Below are 20,002 nucleotides of genomic sequence, written 5' to 3'. Positions count from 1 at the left end.
TTAACACCAAAGCACAGTTCAACCTCATTGTTCTGAAGCAGCCATAATGTAATTCATCCTCGTTAAACAATAACTCCAGAGCCCCTCGCCTCCACTTGTGTTTTACATTACTCTCAGCCAATATTTTAAATAACACCGCACTCATTTCAAACTTTGCCAACTTTGTCCTCTCTCGGGCTTTTCCTCAGATTTAAAGTCTCTATTTGCATGCTCTACCCACAAGTGTCCCCATTTCCCCATTCAGTCAAAGAGGAAAGTCCACGAAGAGTCTTTGTAATCCGTCTCTGAGTCACTTCAGTCTCCGTGGACTCAGGGAAGCAATAGTCTTCAATTCCAACTCAAAACTTAGATTATTGTTTGAAGTTGTTGCAGCTGAAATCCTACTAAGAGGCCTTGCCCACAGGGGAGAGAGGCAAACACAGAGAAGATAATGGAATTGGAAAGAAAAGAATGGAAATTAGTATGTTATCATCATTAAACCAAACATAAACGTGATGTTTGTTTGTCCTTTTCTTCAAAACGATCAGTTATGCTTGCTGTGCATTACTGATCGTTTTTTCCCGACCTGGATATCGTGAGTGTTTGAACAATAATTTCCTTTACAGTTTTTATAAACAACTATAATCTTAAGAGTCATAAAATTACTTGACATGTTGAAAAGAATGCATCGGAGCCTTGGGAAAGTCGTGTTTTAAATGTGTGCAGCACAGTCGAACACACAGCAAGAAAGTCCTGGGTTCATTTTAACATTAACAAATCAATATCTCAGTTCGTAAATGGCCGATCTTTATGAAATTTGACTTAGCTATGTTGGATTGGTTTCAAAATTTTTCCAACAAGTTTAATCCGGATCGAATTCATATTGAACATTTTTACAAAAAAAAAGGGGTGCCCATACATTTAGACCTACTATATTGTTAATAATAGAGAGTCTTAGGGACGGACATTTCTTCCAAGCCTTTAAAGTGTGAATGATCATGGTACCCTGATCAGGATCATTGATCTAGATAACTGCCTATATCTGGCAAAGAGGAGATTTGGCATAGGTTTGTTTTTATTTAGGTTTCCTGCCACCACAAAAAGGGTTTGGGTAAGGTTTCAACTAAATTAAGTCCAACACTAATTATGGCTTGTTTTAATTAAAAGTGTTTGCATTGAATCTCTGTAACCATGTGGAATAAATGTTTTCCTCCAGAGTCAAGCAAATAAATATCTTGGTTTGTAAATGATTGTTTTTTATGAACTTTGACTCAGCTATATTGGGTTGGTATCTCAATTATTCCACCAAGTTTCATCCGCATCGCAGGCGTATTGAGCATTTCAGCGTCATTTTACAACAAAAAAACAAAATAAAAATGGGGGTGCCCATACATACTGTATTGCTATTAATAGGGACATACATTTATTCCAAGCCTTTAAAAGTGAATGATCATGGTATCATGATCAGGATCACTGATCCAGATAACTGCCAATATCTGACAATGGGGATATTTGGTGGAGGTTTGCACTCTGAGTGCTCTTGTTTTTAGGCCTCCCTCCACCAGAAAAAGTGCATTGGTTACATTTAGTCATTAATTATAGACCCCCAAAAAATACTAGGTTTTTTTCATGTAGTTTTTAAAATTTTTATTTGTATTTTTTTTTTTTTTTTTTTTTGGGGGGGGGGGGTGTCAAAAGGTTCAAACTAAATAAATTCCAACACCAATTCACAATGGCCTGTTTCTATTCAAAGTGTTCGTGTTGAATCTCTGTAGCCATGCGGAATAAATGTTTTCCTCCAGAGTCAAGTTAAGTTTTATATTTTGATAAGAGCTACAAGAATACTATTGCTGTAACTGGTGCTACATAAATATAGGTGAATTGAATTAGAGTCTTCATTCTGTAGGGATTGTTGTAGCAACGAACAAGGAACAACATTTGGAACAATACTGAAGATCTGTGTTCATTCCAGTAAATTGGATTTTTCAAACCTGACGTGAAATGCAAGTTCGTGTCAACATTTTTCCTCAGGTGTTTCTACTTTGATCGAATAATTCAAACATTAGGGAAAAAAAAAACATGACTGGGGAAAAAGTCTATAAATATAAATTGGAGCTGTCAAGTAACTGAGTAAAATCTTGAATAGCACTAAGGAAGCTTGCCTGGTTAAAATAGTTGTTTGTTTGTTGGATCAGAGTTTTTAGTGTCAAACCGAGGCGTTGAATCAGTGCAGGCTTTACAATAATAAGCCTGCAGCATCTCATAGTAAATACAGAAGGCTGAAATAAAGAAGGGGGTGGAGGACATGCTGATTATGGGCACAGAAAACCATTCTGTGCTTAATTGTCTTGTACAAACAATAGCACATTTACAAAGGGTGCATAAGCTTATTTTGAAATTAGATATCCTTGAAGACAGAGAATAAAGCTCATTTAGCTCGTCTGGCTCTTGTGTATTACTTACAAAAACCATTTCCCTTTTTATGACCAATTAATTAAGTAAAAATGCACTTTTTTCAAATTAAACTATTCTGTACAGCACATCGCAGAGGAACACATTCCCTATGTAACGCAGTACTAAGATATGGTATAAACAGAAAGTGGATTTTTTTTTAGCTTTATTGTACGGGCGACCGTGGTTCAGGTGGTAGAGGGTCGTCTTCTGATCGAGAGGTTGGGGGTTTGATCCCAGTACCTGACTATGTGTCGAAGTGTCCTTGGGCAAGACACTGAACCCTAAGTTGCTTCCAGTGGTCGACTAGCGCCTTGCATGGCAGTCCTGTCCCATTGGTGTGTGAATGTGAGAGTGATTGGGTGAATGAGCTGATATGTAAAGCGCTTTGAGACTGCTTCAGTGTGGTGATAAAGCGCTATATAAAATCAAGTCCATTTACCAGTCCATTTACTTTTCACTGTTAATGCTTTAGATCAGAGGTTCTCAACTTGTGGGTGGCAGGAAAAAAAACTGTATTAACTCATTAATAGCTCTTATTTTGATGTTTTTCTTCACACCAATAAGAAGAAAAGCAGATTTTTATACAGTTTTATTTCAGGTTTTTTCTTATTAAATTGCACATTTTGTTTAATTTATTCAGAATCTGGAGATAAAACTGCACTGAGCATTGACTGTTACAATAGTGAAACTATTCCTAATTATCAGTTCCACTGATGTGATAATCTTTATCATTTCAGCGTTAAACTGCTATTTATTTTTCTGCATTAATAGTGAAATTGAAATTTTCCCTCAGTTTTGTTAATGGCTCCTTAAATTAGAGCATGTGCAAATCCCTGCTTTAGATTTTTGACAAAGAACGCACTTAAGAACTGGTCTGATTTTATGTTCCCTGCCCAAAACGACTGGATTTTTTTTATTTTTTTTTTTTAATTCCAACCATTTTCAATCAAAATGACCATTACCTTTTGCAACTGGAGGTACCACTGGGTTGTCTGTTGGATCAGATCATGTGGAACCTTCAACAGTCATTTCTGCTTCAAAACCAAACACTTCTGGTTACAAAATCAAATCCCATCACTAATTACAACAAAAATAAAGATACTATCATAGTTATTCACGTCACCTAATAGTGGTAAAAATAATATAACTGACTGATCTTTGATGTAATCTTCCTGAATTATACAAATATATTATTGTGAATTACATTTCTACTGTTGATGCAACGTGCAGATATTGATAAAAGAGGAATGCGTCATTTTGCTAAAGCCACGAGGCTAACACCCAGAAACACGTGCCTGACAGCGGGAAATAAACCTCAAACTCTTACGCAACCACCAAGAAATCATTAAGTAACTTCTTGGAAATTAGCAGCTCATTCTGACGTCACTCAACACAGCAGGCAAGCCATTTTACATAAATAATGCTAACATTTCATTAGCTGATTAATCAGTCCAATACCTGCTCACTCATCTCCCCCCACTCAACAGGGCATTATTTGGTAATTTAGGAAACAAAACAACAGTTTACAGCACTCCAACCTAAACACTAAATCAGAAATAGATAAATTCCAAGCTAAAAAATAATAATGAAATAAACACAGCATTTGAGCCCCGTGGTTTTGACCAAGTTGGCCAATGATGCAACCAGACTGTAATGAACTGCTATTATTGGGAGAGTAAGTTATGCATAAATTTGGCAGTCAGAGCCTTTCCTTAGTGTGTTTTTTTTCCCAGCCTTGCAGTTTCTAAGTAAGATGATTAGCTCTGTTCTGTTTAGATGACCCGTTTTTATACTTTCACCATCGACAGCCGAACAGCGCACACATACCAAGAGGCTGACATATTTACAAATGGTTCATTAGTAGTTGTGAGTAAAGACAAAGTGTTTCCTTAAATAGTTTTATGGTCCCTCTGTTAACAGTGTAATCAGAAGTGTTTTAAAGTTGGATTTAGCATCTATATTTGTTCCAGTCAACCCAGTTACGGACACAAACATCATGCTTCATGCTTTGACAATTGAAATTTCCACATTGCCTAATGGCTGCACCCCCCCCCCCCCCCCCCCCCCCCAAAAAAAAAAATATATATATATATGAGCATGTAAACGTTCTGGAAACACAGTTAGGCACTACCTAATTTTGTTATAGTATTTTTGAACAAGACATTTCACCCATAAAACTATTGAATAGATACAGTACAAATACAGGATGACAGAAATGGTCAAATTTGTTTACCACATTTTTTTTTTTAAACTAGACGGAAATCTTCTCAGAGAATACAATAAAATGGATATAAAGTAATGATCTAAAGCAGAACCTGACGTTAAATGAGTTCATCAAGAGTTGTCATTGTGGCTGGAGATGTTAAACAGCTTCTATAATGGTAGCACTACATCACTGGGTTGTAGTTGTAGCTAAATTTAAAAAAGAAAATGATTGATTAAATTGAATCAAACTGAAAGGTAAACGTGCTAAAGTAAACAAAGAGTTAACAGTGATGAGTAAAGCGTAAGTAAAGTGACAAAAAAATTGAGTAAGGTGGCAAAAAAAGGTTCAAAAGTGGCAAGAAAAGAGTGAATAGTGACTAAAATGGGCCAAAACCAGTCAAGAGTGGCAAAAAAAAAAAAAAAAAAAGAAAATGACAAGAGGAAACACGTGGTATGTAATGGCTAAAGGTATAAATGAGCAAAATGAAACAGTGAAAAAGGGTAAAAATGTGGAACAAAAAGTAGAAAAAAAGGGAAATATGTGTTATTTATTGGGCAAAAGATAGTTTATTTGGATGAAAAGTGAAAAAATGGTTAAATAATTGACAACATTTTGATAGAAATTAGGAAAAAGGGATATTTATTGTCAAAAGGAAGCTAAAATCTGAAAAAGGGGCAAAAACGTGGCCAGAAAAGAGTGAAAAGTGACTAAACTGGGACAAAAGCAGTCAAGAGAAGCAAAACAATGACAAAGAGGAAACAGGTGGTATATAACTGCAAAAGGCAGCTTAAATGAGAAAAATGTGTCAAACAATAGTGAAAAAGGGTAAAAATGTGGGACAAAAATTAAGGAAAAAAGGACACAAGTGGTATTATTTATTGGGCAAAAGGTAGTTTATTTGGATGATGATTGATTAATTGTGATCACGACTTTAGTTGTAACAAAAAAAAAACAAAAACTGACTGTCAACAACATTTACATTTAAAATATGAGCTATGCACTCTGTATAGTAATATATTTATTTTGCTAGCCTTTGGTACATTTAAAAATGTTTGGGTATTTATTTTTTATTTTGTATAATTGTATTCAAAGCTTCATTTTGCACTGCAAACTATATTGTTTGTTTTTATTACACTACATTTAAACATTTTTTTTGTAACATGATAATTGTGATTATAATCGTGATTACAATATTCATCAAAAACAATAACTTTGGCAATAATCGTGCAGCTCTACTGAAATGTGGCAAAGAAATTGTCAAAGAATTGACAAAAATTTCTGGGGGAATAATAATTAAAATTAAGACACACACACACACACACACACACACACACACACACACACACACACACACGCACACACACACACACACACACACACACACACACACACACACACACACACACACACTCTGCACCAACACCAAACTAACTATAAATCACAGCCATGCGTCGCTAGAGTTAGTCCCGCCCCTTTGCTCCTCTCTGATTGGTCGATGAGACCCCTCGGCCAGCCTCTCTGTTCAGGACATCGGCTCAATCATAAATCCCGCCTCCTTCTCAGCAGCTGCTGATTGGTTGAAAGTATCTCTCCTTGAAGTGTCAATCACGCGCTCTGTGGCGCGCCTTACGTGTTCAGTGGTGAGTGCGTGCGGAGCGGAGCGGAGCTCAGAGACGCACCGCATACCAACGGAGGGACTGGGACGCACGGACTGACTTCCATCCTCACAACAACTGCTCACCCATGTGAAACCAGTGGACACTTTACATTTCACCTTTTAAATCACACGCTTTTCCCTTTCTTTTTAAATCACTAATTAACTCCCTGGAATATTTTTTGGTGGTGGCTTTTTTTTTTTTTTTTTTTTTTTTGGAGAGATTTGGTGCTGGAGAAGATAATAATCAGCATTACGCATCTTTCTCAAAGTCAACGCTGATGTTTTCCTCCACTCACATGTAGTAAGAAGCGTTGGACGTTTATCCATTGGATTCACAGTTTAGCTGTGCAAAGAAAGAGGAAAAAAAGGAGAAGAAGAAGAAGCAGCAGCGAGGAATACAGAGACTACCAGGCTGCACCAAAACAAGCAGAGAGAGAATCAATCCTAACTCCATCATGGGCTGTCTGCTGTTGCGGAACATGTTTGCTGCTGTGATGCTGCTCATGCTCTGCAAAGGTAAGTTTACACTTACTTTAATGATGCTGCGCCTCTGTTCTGTGCATTTCATTTGGGGAAGATGTACGTCTGTGGGGGTGAATACTAATGCTGATGTGGAGGAGGGGGGGGGTAGGTACCTGCTTGTGAATTACGCGTGTCTCCATCCACGCAGAGGTGTACAAGGAAAGGGAAAGAAGCCACGCACGGAGCGAGCTTTCCCAGTTCATCCTCTGCACCTCGGTACTGGTGGTACTGGTGGTACTGGCACACGCGAGTCTTTACGCACCGTGATGTTGTGCAGGATGTTTTACGTAGCAGTGCAATGAATGGGCCGGGTGTCTCCACGCTCACGACGCATCATCATCATCACCACCAGTGCAAGAGGGGGGTTGTGGAGTTAATGCGCGTGGCAATGCAGGGGGGGGGAGAGAGAGAGAGAGAGAGAGAGAGAGAGAGAGACTCTTCTGTTTGATAAAAACCAAGGTCGAGAGAATAAACACTGATGGTAATGGATTGTGATCAGACCTTCTTTAGGTCAGGATTCCCTCTTACTGGGGTCATGGAGAGCTACTGTCCTGCATGGTTAGTTCTATCCATGCTTCAACATGCCTCACTAAATAAATGTCAAATTATGCAGTACAGCTAAAGTCCTGGACCAATAATGAACATTGATCTCCACAGTTTCACAAACACACACACCAATATTCAGTCACTTCCTGGTTTAGCGATGGCGGAATCACTAGCTGGGTTTCCATTACCCTGGGAAATACGCAAAATCTAAATTGTGCAATAAAAACTAAATTTCAAAACAAAACAAAACACCGACATATCGCTTTCATGAGGAGGAGGTTTTTCAGACGTTTTGATATTGAAATGTATCGCAAAAGTGACATGGAAACACTTTTTCGCAAAAAACACGTCACAGGACGTGATGGACTTGGTCACATGACCACTTCTCCCTGAGAAAACATGCGGATAGAAAAGGAGATAGACATTAGGAATATGAATTGTTGAAAGGAGGATGTGAGCGTCCATCTTCCTGCAGCGAAGTCTCGCGGGTTGAGATTATGGGGCTCTAAAACAACATTCAATAAAAACATTTTAAAAGCGCATTTATACTTTGTCGACATTTAGATATATCGCTTTAATTTTGCAAAAATCTGTAATGGAAACCCAGCCACTGTCTGTGCCTGACCCTTTCAGATCCTTTCCACCCATGCACGTAGACTACGTCACTTCCTTCACTCGCAATCTTTACGACAGAGCTCCAACGACGTGATATTTGAATGTAAACCTACCATATGACTTTTGTTAAATATTTGACATTATTTTACACATGTGAATATGTGACTGTTTTTGCGATGTTTTTTACTGTTAATTTAAAAAAATTGAAATTCACTCAAAACAAATTTTCAATAATTTGGGAAATCTTGGCAGCAGGTTTAGAATGCACAAGCTACTTATTTTTAAATAGCAGGGTTTCAACCTTTTAAATATTACACGAACTGCCATAAAATAGGCCAAATGGATGTAGACGAGTTTTGCGTTAAAAGGATCTGAAAGGATCAGGAGTTCAACTTTATTCATGTTGAAAGTTAATTCAATACAGAAACAGATTATGGCCAATTCTCGGAATTTCCACTTTATTCTCAACATTATTATAGATTTGCCCTAAGACTGTAACAGTTCGATGAAACACACACACCGAGGAAGAACATGGAAACTTTGCACAAAAGCTTATCCATGGAGCTTGAACCTACACCTTTCTGTTATGAAGCAATGATGCCGCTACTGCTTCATGGAGCAGTTTTCATTTGAAAAATCGTATGTGAATCATAAATCAATGAATAAAAGTAATGAGAACCACACAGTGCCGTGACCAACTATACCAGGGGTGTCAAACACAATTTAGCTCATGCTGAACTACAGTATGTTCCAACCAAACACATGAAACACATGTTCTCATAATTAAACCAAGTAACTTCTCTATTTTTATACACATGCCTACATCAAAACAGAGAGGCTTGTTTTGTTGTCTCAAATTGTCATTATAACCATTGTGGGATAAGACTCAAGCATTAAACCTGTATATAACAGACACATGCTGATGATCAAATTACACTCATTTTCTCACTTAAATACACATACTTTTTGACTGTTGTTTGACTCTTAGGAGCAATTTTTTACATAATTGTATGTAGTTGTTCATTTGTATTTATACTTAGATTATAAGTAGTATAATAATAGTAGATATAATAGTAGTAATATAATAGTAGTAGATAAGTAGTGTTGTTCCGATGCTGTTTTTTGGTCCCGATGCTGATACCCAGTTGCACAGTATCTGCCGATACTGATACTGCTGTTTATACAAAAAAAAAAAAAAATATACACATATATATACAGTATATGATCTATTTTTCTGGATCCAATACTACTTTTTATGAACTTAACGAGTAATTTCTCACAAGGCTATTTTCAACTAGTACACATTCTTCTTGATTGGTGTTCGGTTTGGTGTTGGTGGATTCTTCTTTGTTGGTGTTTGAGGATTCTTCTTCCGTTCGGCGGACTGGGTATTGAAAGTAGTTTGAAGAAGAGTTTGATGCAGTAAATGGTATGCCTTTTTAGTGCCGTATCAGGATCCCTCCCGATACTAGTATCGGTATTGGCACAACATGGATTATGAGCTATATTTTGTTTGGTTTTAAAGCTAGGGTAGGCAATTTTCTCGAGATACACTTTTTAAGTTTTTGGTTGAAATTGTCTTTATGTCCTAATAGAAATAAAGATGTTATGTGCTCTGCAAAAGGAACGAAGAAAACCCATCAACTGTAGCAGCTGTAAACCTGTAATAACTTCGACCAATGGAAAAAAAACAAACCATTTTTTTAAACCAATCACGTCTCCCTGTCTCCTTGCTCGTTCTCGATCCCTCACGAGCTCACGCTGAAAGCGTGTCACCGCTGACAGAGTTAAAACAGAGCTTTTAGTCACGTTTTTTAACATATATAATGGTAAAGTTTATTGTTTACTTACTGCTGAATGAGACAACAAAGTTTCTACGCAATACAAACGATGAGCTGAGCTCCTCTTCTGCAGCAGCTGTGCGCATGCATGTGAGGGAGACGGAGCACAGAGGGGAGGGGGAGGGGGGTAAAGGCGGAGCCGTTGGGGAGGCTACATTCAAAATCATGGTAGCTTTTGAAAATCGCCTACCCTACCTTTAATCTGCCAGCATTCACTGGTAGTATTCATTATTATGTGTGTAAATCACCAGTTCAATGACGATACAATAAGGTATCCATTATTTGGAGGATGGTACAATATTTACAGATATCACAAAGTTTGTCACGATTTGATATCGATTCGATTCAGAGGCCTTTGATCGATTTAAGACAACATTATACACCCACTTAACACAATCAGCTACATTTCACCATAAAGCTAGAAAACAATACCAAGTCATTTTGATGTTTTGATGATTTAGTCGCTGAAACATTTCAGACATTTAAATGGAAATCATTCTATTTGTCAGGTATAAATAGCACAATAAATCTTTCAATGTTAATCAATGGTTTGTTTCAATCGATTTCATTGGATCTTTGTTTAACCATTCAATGTATCAATCCAGGTCAATGGATCCATTTCAAACAATTACCAACCCTGAGTTTCACATTGTGAGACATTCTGCTGGTTTTCAATTCATGGTCCAACTCAACACTGACCATTTTCTGATGTTTTACCATCTATGGCAGTGGTTCTCAAACCCCTTTGTCTAATTACAATGTTTAGCTTGAATGAACAATTGATAACACTCTTTTTGATGATCTTATTTTGTAAACAAGTGGAAATAAACAGTATTAAGTGCAGTGGTTCCCAACCATTTTTTGGATTGTGACCCCATTTTGATATCAAGAATTTCTGGCGACCCCACACACTTTTTATTCTAGAATTACTTTCTGATCATGTTTAAGATCATATATATATATATTACATTTTTCTTTTTTCTGCATTTTAGTTGAACTAGATTTATATTAAACAAAGTGTAAGTACAGAAATGCAGTTGTTTTAAGATTGTTTGATTTTTAAGAATAATTAAAATAAATAAAAAAATCAAAATTTTAACTTTTTCAAAAATTTCAGGTGACCCCATTTAAACTTCAGGCTGCCCCACATAGGGTCCTGACCCCAAGGTTGAAAAACCCTGATTTAGTGTCTCCTGAAAATAAATATTTCTATAACTTTTATAATTTCCGGTCACATCACGCCTGGAGTGGGATCAAGACTGACACTTTATTTGTTAATTTTCCACTCTCTCTCTCTCAAGTACCACCTATAATCATTGCGTACTCTTAGGAGTACATGCACCCCCATTTGAGAAACACTAATCTACAGCATGTACAACCATTTAAAAGTCTTTCACTCTATTCTGAACAGCCACTCAAATTTCCTCAGCCTATCCAAGTCTCAATTAGTCTTGCCTTCGTCCTATGGGAAATCAGTATATAAATAAATTACTCTGGCCCCTAATAACAATAATTGATGCGTCAGTGGAATAAGATGTTAGGTTAACAACCTGCAGATGCAGATGAGCCCTATAGCCTCCTGTCGGCCCCTGGTAGGGCTTCCCACAGCGGGGGGGGAGCAGACGGTCGGCCCGGCAGGACGCTCACAGCACACCGGCACTGATCTCAGCATCGTCCAATCCAACATTTATAACCGGACCCATTTTCATCATTTCAGGTGTTGACCCCTCTGGGTTTTTAAAGTGAAGGTGTGACAAATGGTATACGACACAGGGGAATGATTGGTTATTGATGTGCACGTTGCAGCACAGGTTCATGTGAGGGGTATCCTGCTTCTTTCCTTTCAGTTGCTTTGAAGGCAACAGTGAAATTATTTCTATCTGTGAGTTTTTCCAATGATATTTGGAATAATAGTTTGGATCAGTGTTTCCCAAGCAGGGGTACAGGTACCAGGGTTGGGGTCAATTATAATTATAATCGCTAATTGATAATTAATTACAATTGTGATGTAATTATAATTGTAATTTTAAAAAACCTGTTGCTGTCGTAATCGTAGTTAAATTCTGTAATTGTAATTGCCATAAAAATCCTATGAAAATTGTCAATTATTATTCAACGCAAAACTGGGGAACCATGTTAGTTTAATTAATGTTAATTAAAATATGTTTCAAATCAAGCTTTCACACATTTTACCATTTAAAAAAATTGAATCAAGGGATAAACTGACAAAAATAGGCTCAAATGTCCACACCAAAAATATTAAAAACTATATTTTCATTGATTAGGAAGCCTAACAAGGTAACCAATAGATCGGAAAGAAATTCGATGATAGATATTTGTTTTTAGTGTATTTTACAGCTGATTTAGGAGATGCTAACAAAGCTAACACAAGAGGAAGGTTAAGTTTTATGGGGTTATTTATTTTTATTTACTTGATTAATTGTAATTGAACTTTAGTATTTGATAACGTAATTGTAATCGACTTTGAGGATAAAAGAACTATTGTAATTGGAAAAAATGCCGGTCAACCTAGTCACAATTGAACATGGATAATTGAAGACGTAATTGTTTTTGCTCAATAAAATACTATATTTTCCTGGCAACCGATACTTACTATTGCAGTAATAGCATAAAAGTTACATGCTATTTAAAAAAATCAAAATCTACTTTAAATTTCACTCATTGTTTTGAATTTGTAAATTAAGCCTGAGGGATTTTAATCAATGAACTGATTTGACGAAATGCAAAGAGGGTAAACAGGTCAAAAACATTGTGAACCACTGGTTTAGATCTATTGGCTTATGAACTTGCATTTATTAGTTAGATATCTGCAATTGTAGCGTACATAATACAGCATATGCAGTGTGTGTCGTACAAATGAGAGCAGATGGGGTTGCCCCCCCCCCCCCACTTTGGAGGATGTTCCTGTAACAGGAAGCGTGCATGGTGAGGAACGGGGGTGAAAACAAGTGGGGTCGCTATGTAGCTCCCAATCCTTGTCTCGGCAACATATGGGGGCCAAGTGGGGTCAATGCACATTGCACATGTTAGCAGCACATGGACACACACGCAGAAACACGCAAACAGACGTATATTCAACTGGATTATCGGTCTTGGCTTTGAGATGAAGAGAAAGGCCATGCCAGCATCAACAGATGTCTTGTGCTTCAATTCTGAAGAGGGCTCTGTTGTTTTTTTCCTCTCTTTGAAGTCCACAGTTTCTGTTTGCTGTTGTCCACCAGATTTGGCTCAGAAATGCTTAGCCGTTTTGGCAGGCTTTATTTATCTGCAAGTGTTGGAGTGAGAAAGCTTGGGTTGGACTGGAGAGTCTTGGGGACGAGAGTATCAAGGCTTCACCAGTCTAGAGTGAGCCTGAAGTCTGGATGTTTCCCCCAAGGTTTTATTGCTCGTTTCTATTCTAGCACAGTTTTAAAGTAGTACACAGTGGAAAACATACTGCTAGTTACACTGGACATTATTGGTAGAAGGCTGAAATGAAATACCAGTATGTTTTCTGTGTGTAAGAATAAAATCCTAAGATTTTATCTCTGGTTTAGGTAGAAAACAAACGTTAGCAAAAATCTCTGTCTAAAGCAAAGGTGGGCCACAAAAATGTGTTTCTTTGATGGTGGAGCCATATTATTAACATTCATGTCAGAATTTATAATAATGACCAGTCTGAGTATTAATCCTGGAAAGAACAAAGAGTTTTGCCTGTGTAGTTTTTGTGTGTGTTCTCTTATTTTATTTTTTTTTGTTTTTAGACATTTTGTGAGTTTTTGAATTAAATTTTTGTTTTTCTGTAATTCTGTGTATGTTTGATGTTGTCTTGAATGTTATGGTTGCCTTTTTGCCTTTCCGTGGTCCTTCTGTGTAAAATTAATGCTTTTTTTTGTTTTTTTCTTTTGTCATTTTGCATTTTTTGGAGTCATTTTTTTGTAATTCTGTTTTGGTTTTTACTTGTTTGTACTGTAGGTTTGCAATATTTTTTTGTGTTTTTCCTTGTCATTTGTTGTTCTTTGTTTCTGTGATTTTGTCTTTTTGTCTTATTTGGAGTAATTGTGTGTATTACTATTGTCATTTTGTTAATTTTTGTAGTAGTTTTGTGTGTTTTGGGAGTATTTTCTGTGCTTCTTTGATGGAAGGGCCACATTATCAACATTCATGTCAGCATTTAGGGGGTATGCTACTAAGCGCGATTACCTCTGATCGCGCAAACTTCCGGGATTTAATCAGTGTGTGCTGGACTACGAAGCTGGTTAACGTCTTGCGGTGCTAAATCATCACCATGGTAACTTAGGCTGAATGACTAACCTGGTCAGGACCAGGTTTTGTTCTGGCTAGGAAATGAGCGATTACTAAAGTCTCGCCTCCTCACCAACCGGTTATCTTAGAAAGCGAGCTGTCCAATAAAAATTGATGTGTGAACATGTCACTGTGTGGATCTAATGACATCCTATAGGAAATGGAGATTTTTATCTGATGGACTGATAACGTAAAATAAATCAGCTGATAAACCCTATGTGCATCCGATGCTTTCAGACCGATAAATGAATTAATTTATTCCTTAATTAACTCATGTATTCTGGGTCAATGCAAAGAGCCTCGGGCCCTTAGAATAATGACCAATCTAAGCATTAATACAGGAAAGAACAAAGAATTTTTATATTTTTGTGTGTTTTTCTGTCCTTCTGTGTATGTTTGTTGTTGTCTTGATTTTTAGGATTGCATTTTGTGTATTTCTGTTGTCCTTTTGTTTAAAATTAATGTTTTTTGGAGTCATATTGTGGATTTATTTTGTCATTTTGCATTTCTTGGAGTCATTTTTGTGTATTTCTGTTGTCGATTTTGCTTGTTTGTTAGTACTGTGGATTTGGGGAGTCATTTTTTGTGTTTTTCTTGTCTTTTTGTGGACTTTTATTGCCCTTCTCTGTTATTTTGTATATTTTTGTTTTCAATTTGTCTGATTTGGAGTAATTGTGTGTATTACTGTTGTCATTTTGTTTATTTTTGTCATAGATTTGTGTGTTTTAGGAGTATTTTCTTTCTTTTACTGTTTTTCCTGCAATGTTGCAATTCTTTGTACATATTTTTAATGTATTCTTGCTTTTGTTTTGTGTATTTTTCTGTCATTTTGTACATTTACTTTGGGGGCATAAAATAAGACCAAGGGCCGCACGTGGCCCCCTGAGCCGCCAGTTGCTTGAAAAAAAACTGTTGCAGAATGTTCTTGAAGAGTCCTTACTATCTCATGATCCAACAGATTCCCATCAATCATCCAAGCTAATAGTCTGCCCTTAATACTTAGCTCGTGTGATGAATGCGACACCCGCCTTAGATTTGTGACCTAAATCGTATCATAGAAAGTTATCCAGGTTTGTTTGGCATTTGTAGGTGTTAAAAATTAATGTCAGGAGCATCACATGCATGCTATTCATTTTACTTTTCTGCAGTGGGAGATTTGGCCTCCGGCTTGACAAAAACCTACATATAAGAAACACTGAGGATGCTAAAAAAAGACTAAAAGGGAGAATCTAAAGCAAACAGTTATCAAACAAATAAATGCAAAACAGCAAGACAGGTTTACCAAGGTAGATTATTTTTAAAAGTAGGTCAATCATGCATGCACTGACAAGTGTGAAATGTTTCGCTATGAGTAAATATTTGGATCCAAGTGAATGCTTTTCTACACAGAATAGACCCAAAGCAGCAACAACTATATGCCTTTTATGTTCCGATATGTAAACGCCAAACTGGTAAATACTATACACAGATCCTAAAGGTTTCATTATGTTATTCAAGGTCATAGATGAGAATCAATGGGAAGAAGATCTAAACAAACTGAAGACAGGGTCAAGTCAGCATTATCCATTTCAGGGTGTTGCATCGACTCCATTGATCACCAGCTACTCTAGCATCTGGTTTTTCGGGACGCAGTTAGGGCTGGGCGATTTTTAAAGAAAAATTCGAGTTTTCGATTCGATTTTCAATTTTTTTTTTCAATGCACTTAAAAATGACTGCAGACATCAGATATATTGTCAAAAGTGCAACATTATTGCTGTGATTGTCCTCAAGAGTTAAAATGCATAGAACAATCCCAAAATAAAAAGTAAACGAGGTTCTGTCATTCAACAATTTCAAGCTTTAACCCAGGTTTAAGCAAAAGTGCAACAGCAACTTCACGGTAGCTTAAATCTCAGCATAGTGCGAATAAAAAATTAAACATGCCTGTGGCACACATAACCTACTCAAAGGGTACACAAATGTAAACAAAGAGGGGGCTGGTGCCACGGTAACACACAAGGACGGAACTCAAAAAGTACAAAAAACAAAATAAATAAGAAATATATATATATATATTTTTTTTTTTAAACTCAAATTTGCAAAATAAAAATCATTTTTATCTACACATTTGATGAATCGATTTTTTGCCCAGCACTTGGATATTTTAAAACCAATGTTAAAGCCTCTGCCATTCCAATGTAACTGCATTCTCCACACTGTTGGCTCTGCGGCTAATTTTACTTAAATGAACATATCAGCAATGGATAAAAGACCTGACAAAATATCTGGCACTTGAGGAAATTCGCTCAGAGGTTTAACCTTTATTAACATTTCTGGAAAATACGGATCCCGGTGCATTGATATATGTGTACATAGAGTACAGACCCCTGCTTGTATACATGCATGATATATTTGTAAGGACATTGAATATCATTGCATCTGTAATGTAATAAGCTTATTTTACAACCATTGGTGTGTACAGTAGATCATGTTTAGAGCTCTGTCAGAGCAACTTAAGGCGCGAAGGATGAGGTTATTTAGGTTCTGTATGAACAATATTGTGCAGTTGGAGATTGCTTTTGAAACACCCAATAATAACACAGAGAAAAAAAATTGTCAGAATAATGTTGGATTAGGTAAGAGAAATTGTTTTTTTTTTTTTAAAGTAAGGCTCAATAATGTAGCAGTTAACCACAAAGCATCAACCAATTGGGTAACTCTTATATATATTGTTTTAATTTGATTTGTTGGCGTTAATTTTCATGGTCTTCTATTGTATTTCTTATGTATTTTATTCAATTATCTAATGTTCTTGTATTTAACCCATTGGTTAATAATAAATTGGTCAGTTTTTCTTATACCTACTGTTGGTGATTATTATTTTATGTTTAAGTAATATCACTTGAACAAGCCTTTTCCATAATTCCACACTACAATAAGTGAGAAAAGTGTGTACGATATGTGCTGATATCGTATCAGTATCGGCCAATAGTATCGTATCAGGAGTGAAAAAAGTTGTGTCAGGACACCCTTAATCATTAATGTAATGTTATTTTTTGTTGCTCCTCTGGTTTTATAATGGGTTTATTAATGAAAAAATGCTTTTTGAATAGTGAGGTCACTTCATCCACTCCAAATGCAAATAGAACCACACAACAGAGGCTCCAAGCTTTGTGCGTTTCAGTCTACGGTGAAAATTACGTTGGATTTGTTGTGCTAACCACATGTGGGGACACTGGACGGGGAGTTAAAGAATATTTATGTGTCTCAAATGTGATAGTGGACAAACTATCACAAAAAGACAAGGCGCTCTCATCGGCAAATCAATAGAAAAGGCTTATGTACTAATGCAGGCCATGTCTAGCACTGGGACTTTTTTTTTTGCGTTTGTGTCTGTGCGTCAATCAGATTCTCTGGTTTTGTGCAGTGGGAAGTTTTTTTTTGCTTGGGCCACAACCAGGGTAGGGGGTCATATAAATTGTAATCACGTGATTGGTAATCAATTACGGCGGAGTTATAACTCATTTAAAAATCTGTTGCTGTCGTAATCAAATTGTAATTGCGTTCAGATAATTTCTTTTGTAATTGCCATAAAAATCCTATAAAAGTGGTCAATTATAATTTAATGCAAAACTGGGGAACCATGTTACAGTTCTATGTACTGTTCTAAACATATGTAATTCATTATTAAAATATGTTTCAGATCAAGCTTTCCTACATTTTACCATTTAAAAAAAAAAAATTGAGGCGTATACTGACAAAAAAGGCTCAGATTGCATTAAAAATGTAATTGTAACTGAAAAATGTAATTGGCAATGAATGCGAAAAGTAGTGTTTTCAGGCCTTTGTCAAATAATTGCCTTCTATGGAATCCTCAACACAAAGACGCCTTTATCTACTACACAGATATGACATTGGATACTTATGTGTATGCAGTTCTAATGCTGTTTGTGTAGCAATTATAATTCCTTTGAGCAATGTTGCCATGACTACAAACACATCAAAAGCCAGCCTTTGTATCCTATTTTCTTAACACTGGGGTGGAGGAAAAAAAAAAAATAACTGCACGCAGCACCTTGGTGTTTATTGTTGAACGCCTCCAGCATGATCATGACATGTCAAATAATCCACGTAGTGTGACGGCCCTGTCTGAAACACATCTGACCCTGATGTGATTGGTGCTGCCATGCTTTCCTTTAATCCCACCCGTATGCTCCATTTACACAGGTACGACTTGTGGGTGCAACAAATGGCGAATAACAGTTTTACAATGCAAATTCCCTCGCCTGCGCGTGCCACCTCTGACATCTCATGGCACTGAAGGTGTGCCTGGGGTTTGGCGCTAAAAGGGGATGAGAGAGCAAGATGGAAGAGAGGGAAATAAATAAAACTGAGGAAAACAGATCAATAAATATTTCAGCAGCTGCTCCCTTCACAGACTTCTCTTGAAGCCATAAGAGGTGGAGAGCGAGAGAGAGAGAGAGAGCGAGAGTCAGGGATAAAGTGCACACAGGAGAGGGAAAGATGGAGAGAAAGGAAGAACAGGGGTAATTGTGTTCCAGACTCCTTGTCACAGAGAGTGAGAGAGATGTGAGTGAAAAAGAGAGAATGGGGATAATTGTGTTTCTTGGCTTTAATAGACAGAGAGAGAGAAGGCATGAATGAGGGGTGGCAATGCGACACAGGCCGTGCTAATGAGCACCACATACCAACATTGTCTTCAATAGAAACACAGAAAAAGCCATCGGAGGGCCCCGCGCTTCCAGACTTTGGCACTTTATAACAGTCACTGGAAGAATGTGGTCTGTCCTGACTTTAGCATAATTCTAATTCCTGTCAGGAGTTAGTGAATGTCTGTGTGGGAGTGAAGTTTGTGTAGTGGCAAGCTCTAAATAATAATGATGAGCTCTGGTCAACAGCCAAGATGGCTAACATGCAGAGGTGAAAGCAATGGATTACAAGTACTCACGTTACTGTCATTGAGTTGCTTTTATGGGTAAATTTGAGAATAAATCAGTAATTTTATTTAGGTAAAGTCATTCGTTACATTTCTACACTCAACAGTTACTGAGTAATTTTTTTGTTTTATTTTAAAATGATCAACGGACATTGTGAAATTACAAAAATTGACATGACCAGACAAACGCATCACAACATATCCGACCAATCAGATTAAACGTTATGCACAGTGCCAAAACAGCATTGTGAGCATCGCCAGAAGATTCAACAAGAACTATGTAAGCCATGTTGACAAAGCATCTGTTATTGATTAAAATAAATGTCCATTTTGAAAAAAACATTTTATTTTATACAGATGCCTTTGTGGAAAATAAATTCAGTTCCAAATATGCAAGATTTAGTCTTTTTCTTTTGCAGTTTATGCATGAGATGTTTACTGTATGCAAGGGAACCGTGGCAAGATTTATTACCAAAAATCAAGGCTGAACGAATGATCGCCATGAAATCAAAATCAGATTATTTATTGAGGATGATTTTTGTAAAGTCAAAATCGGAAAATCAATTTTCCCGTTTAATCATGGCAAGAGTCTCGCTCCATTTACAAACTGTTGAAAAAACACATTTCAAATATATGTTTAATGTGATAGAGCCCCACCACAACCTTTTATTTTTTAAAGGGGACATATCATGCTAAATCCACTTTTTTAGCCCTTAAATGCATTTTGTTGTATATTTAGAGTGCTTAGAAGTACAGAAAAAATCAAATTAGTCTCTTCAGGTGCTCCGTAGATATCTTTATATTCTGTTTTGCTCATATTTTTCAATCTGTTTCGATTTTTCTGTTCTCTATTACGTTTTTTGAACTATTACATCACAGTATTTGCAGCGGAACTGCCAAATTAGTACATCAACACCAGGTCCAACACTTCGAGCAATCC

General features: G+C 36.8%; 1 protein-coding gene across 1 annotated transcript in view; it reads left to right on the top strand.

Annotated features, from left to right (window-relative positions):
• The first annotated feature begins 6,523 nt into the window (after positions 1 to 6,523).
• The window catches only part of iglon5 (IgLON family member 5), a 173,382-nt gene continuing 159,903 nt past the window's right edge, over positions 6,524 to 20,002 (top strand). Inside the window, exon 1 of the mRNA XM_028469875.1 lies at positions 6,524 to 6,812. Within this exon, the coding sequence (XP_028325676.1) occupies positions 6,752 to 6,812 (61 nt within the window). The 5' untranslated portion in view covers positions 6,524 to 6,751. The remainder of the gene's footprint in view (positions 6,813 to 20,002) is intronic.

Source organism: Gouania willdenowi, chromosome 16 (genome assembly GCF_900634775.1).
Source record: "Gouania willdenowi chromosome 16, fGouWil2.1, whole genome shotgun sequence".
Lineage (NCBI taxonomy): Eukaryota > Metazoa > Chordata > Actinopteri > Blenniiformes > Gobiesocidae > Gouania > Gouania willdenowi.
Note: the sequence above shows the minus strand (reverse complement) of the source record. Positions and strands in the feature narration are given on the sequence as shown.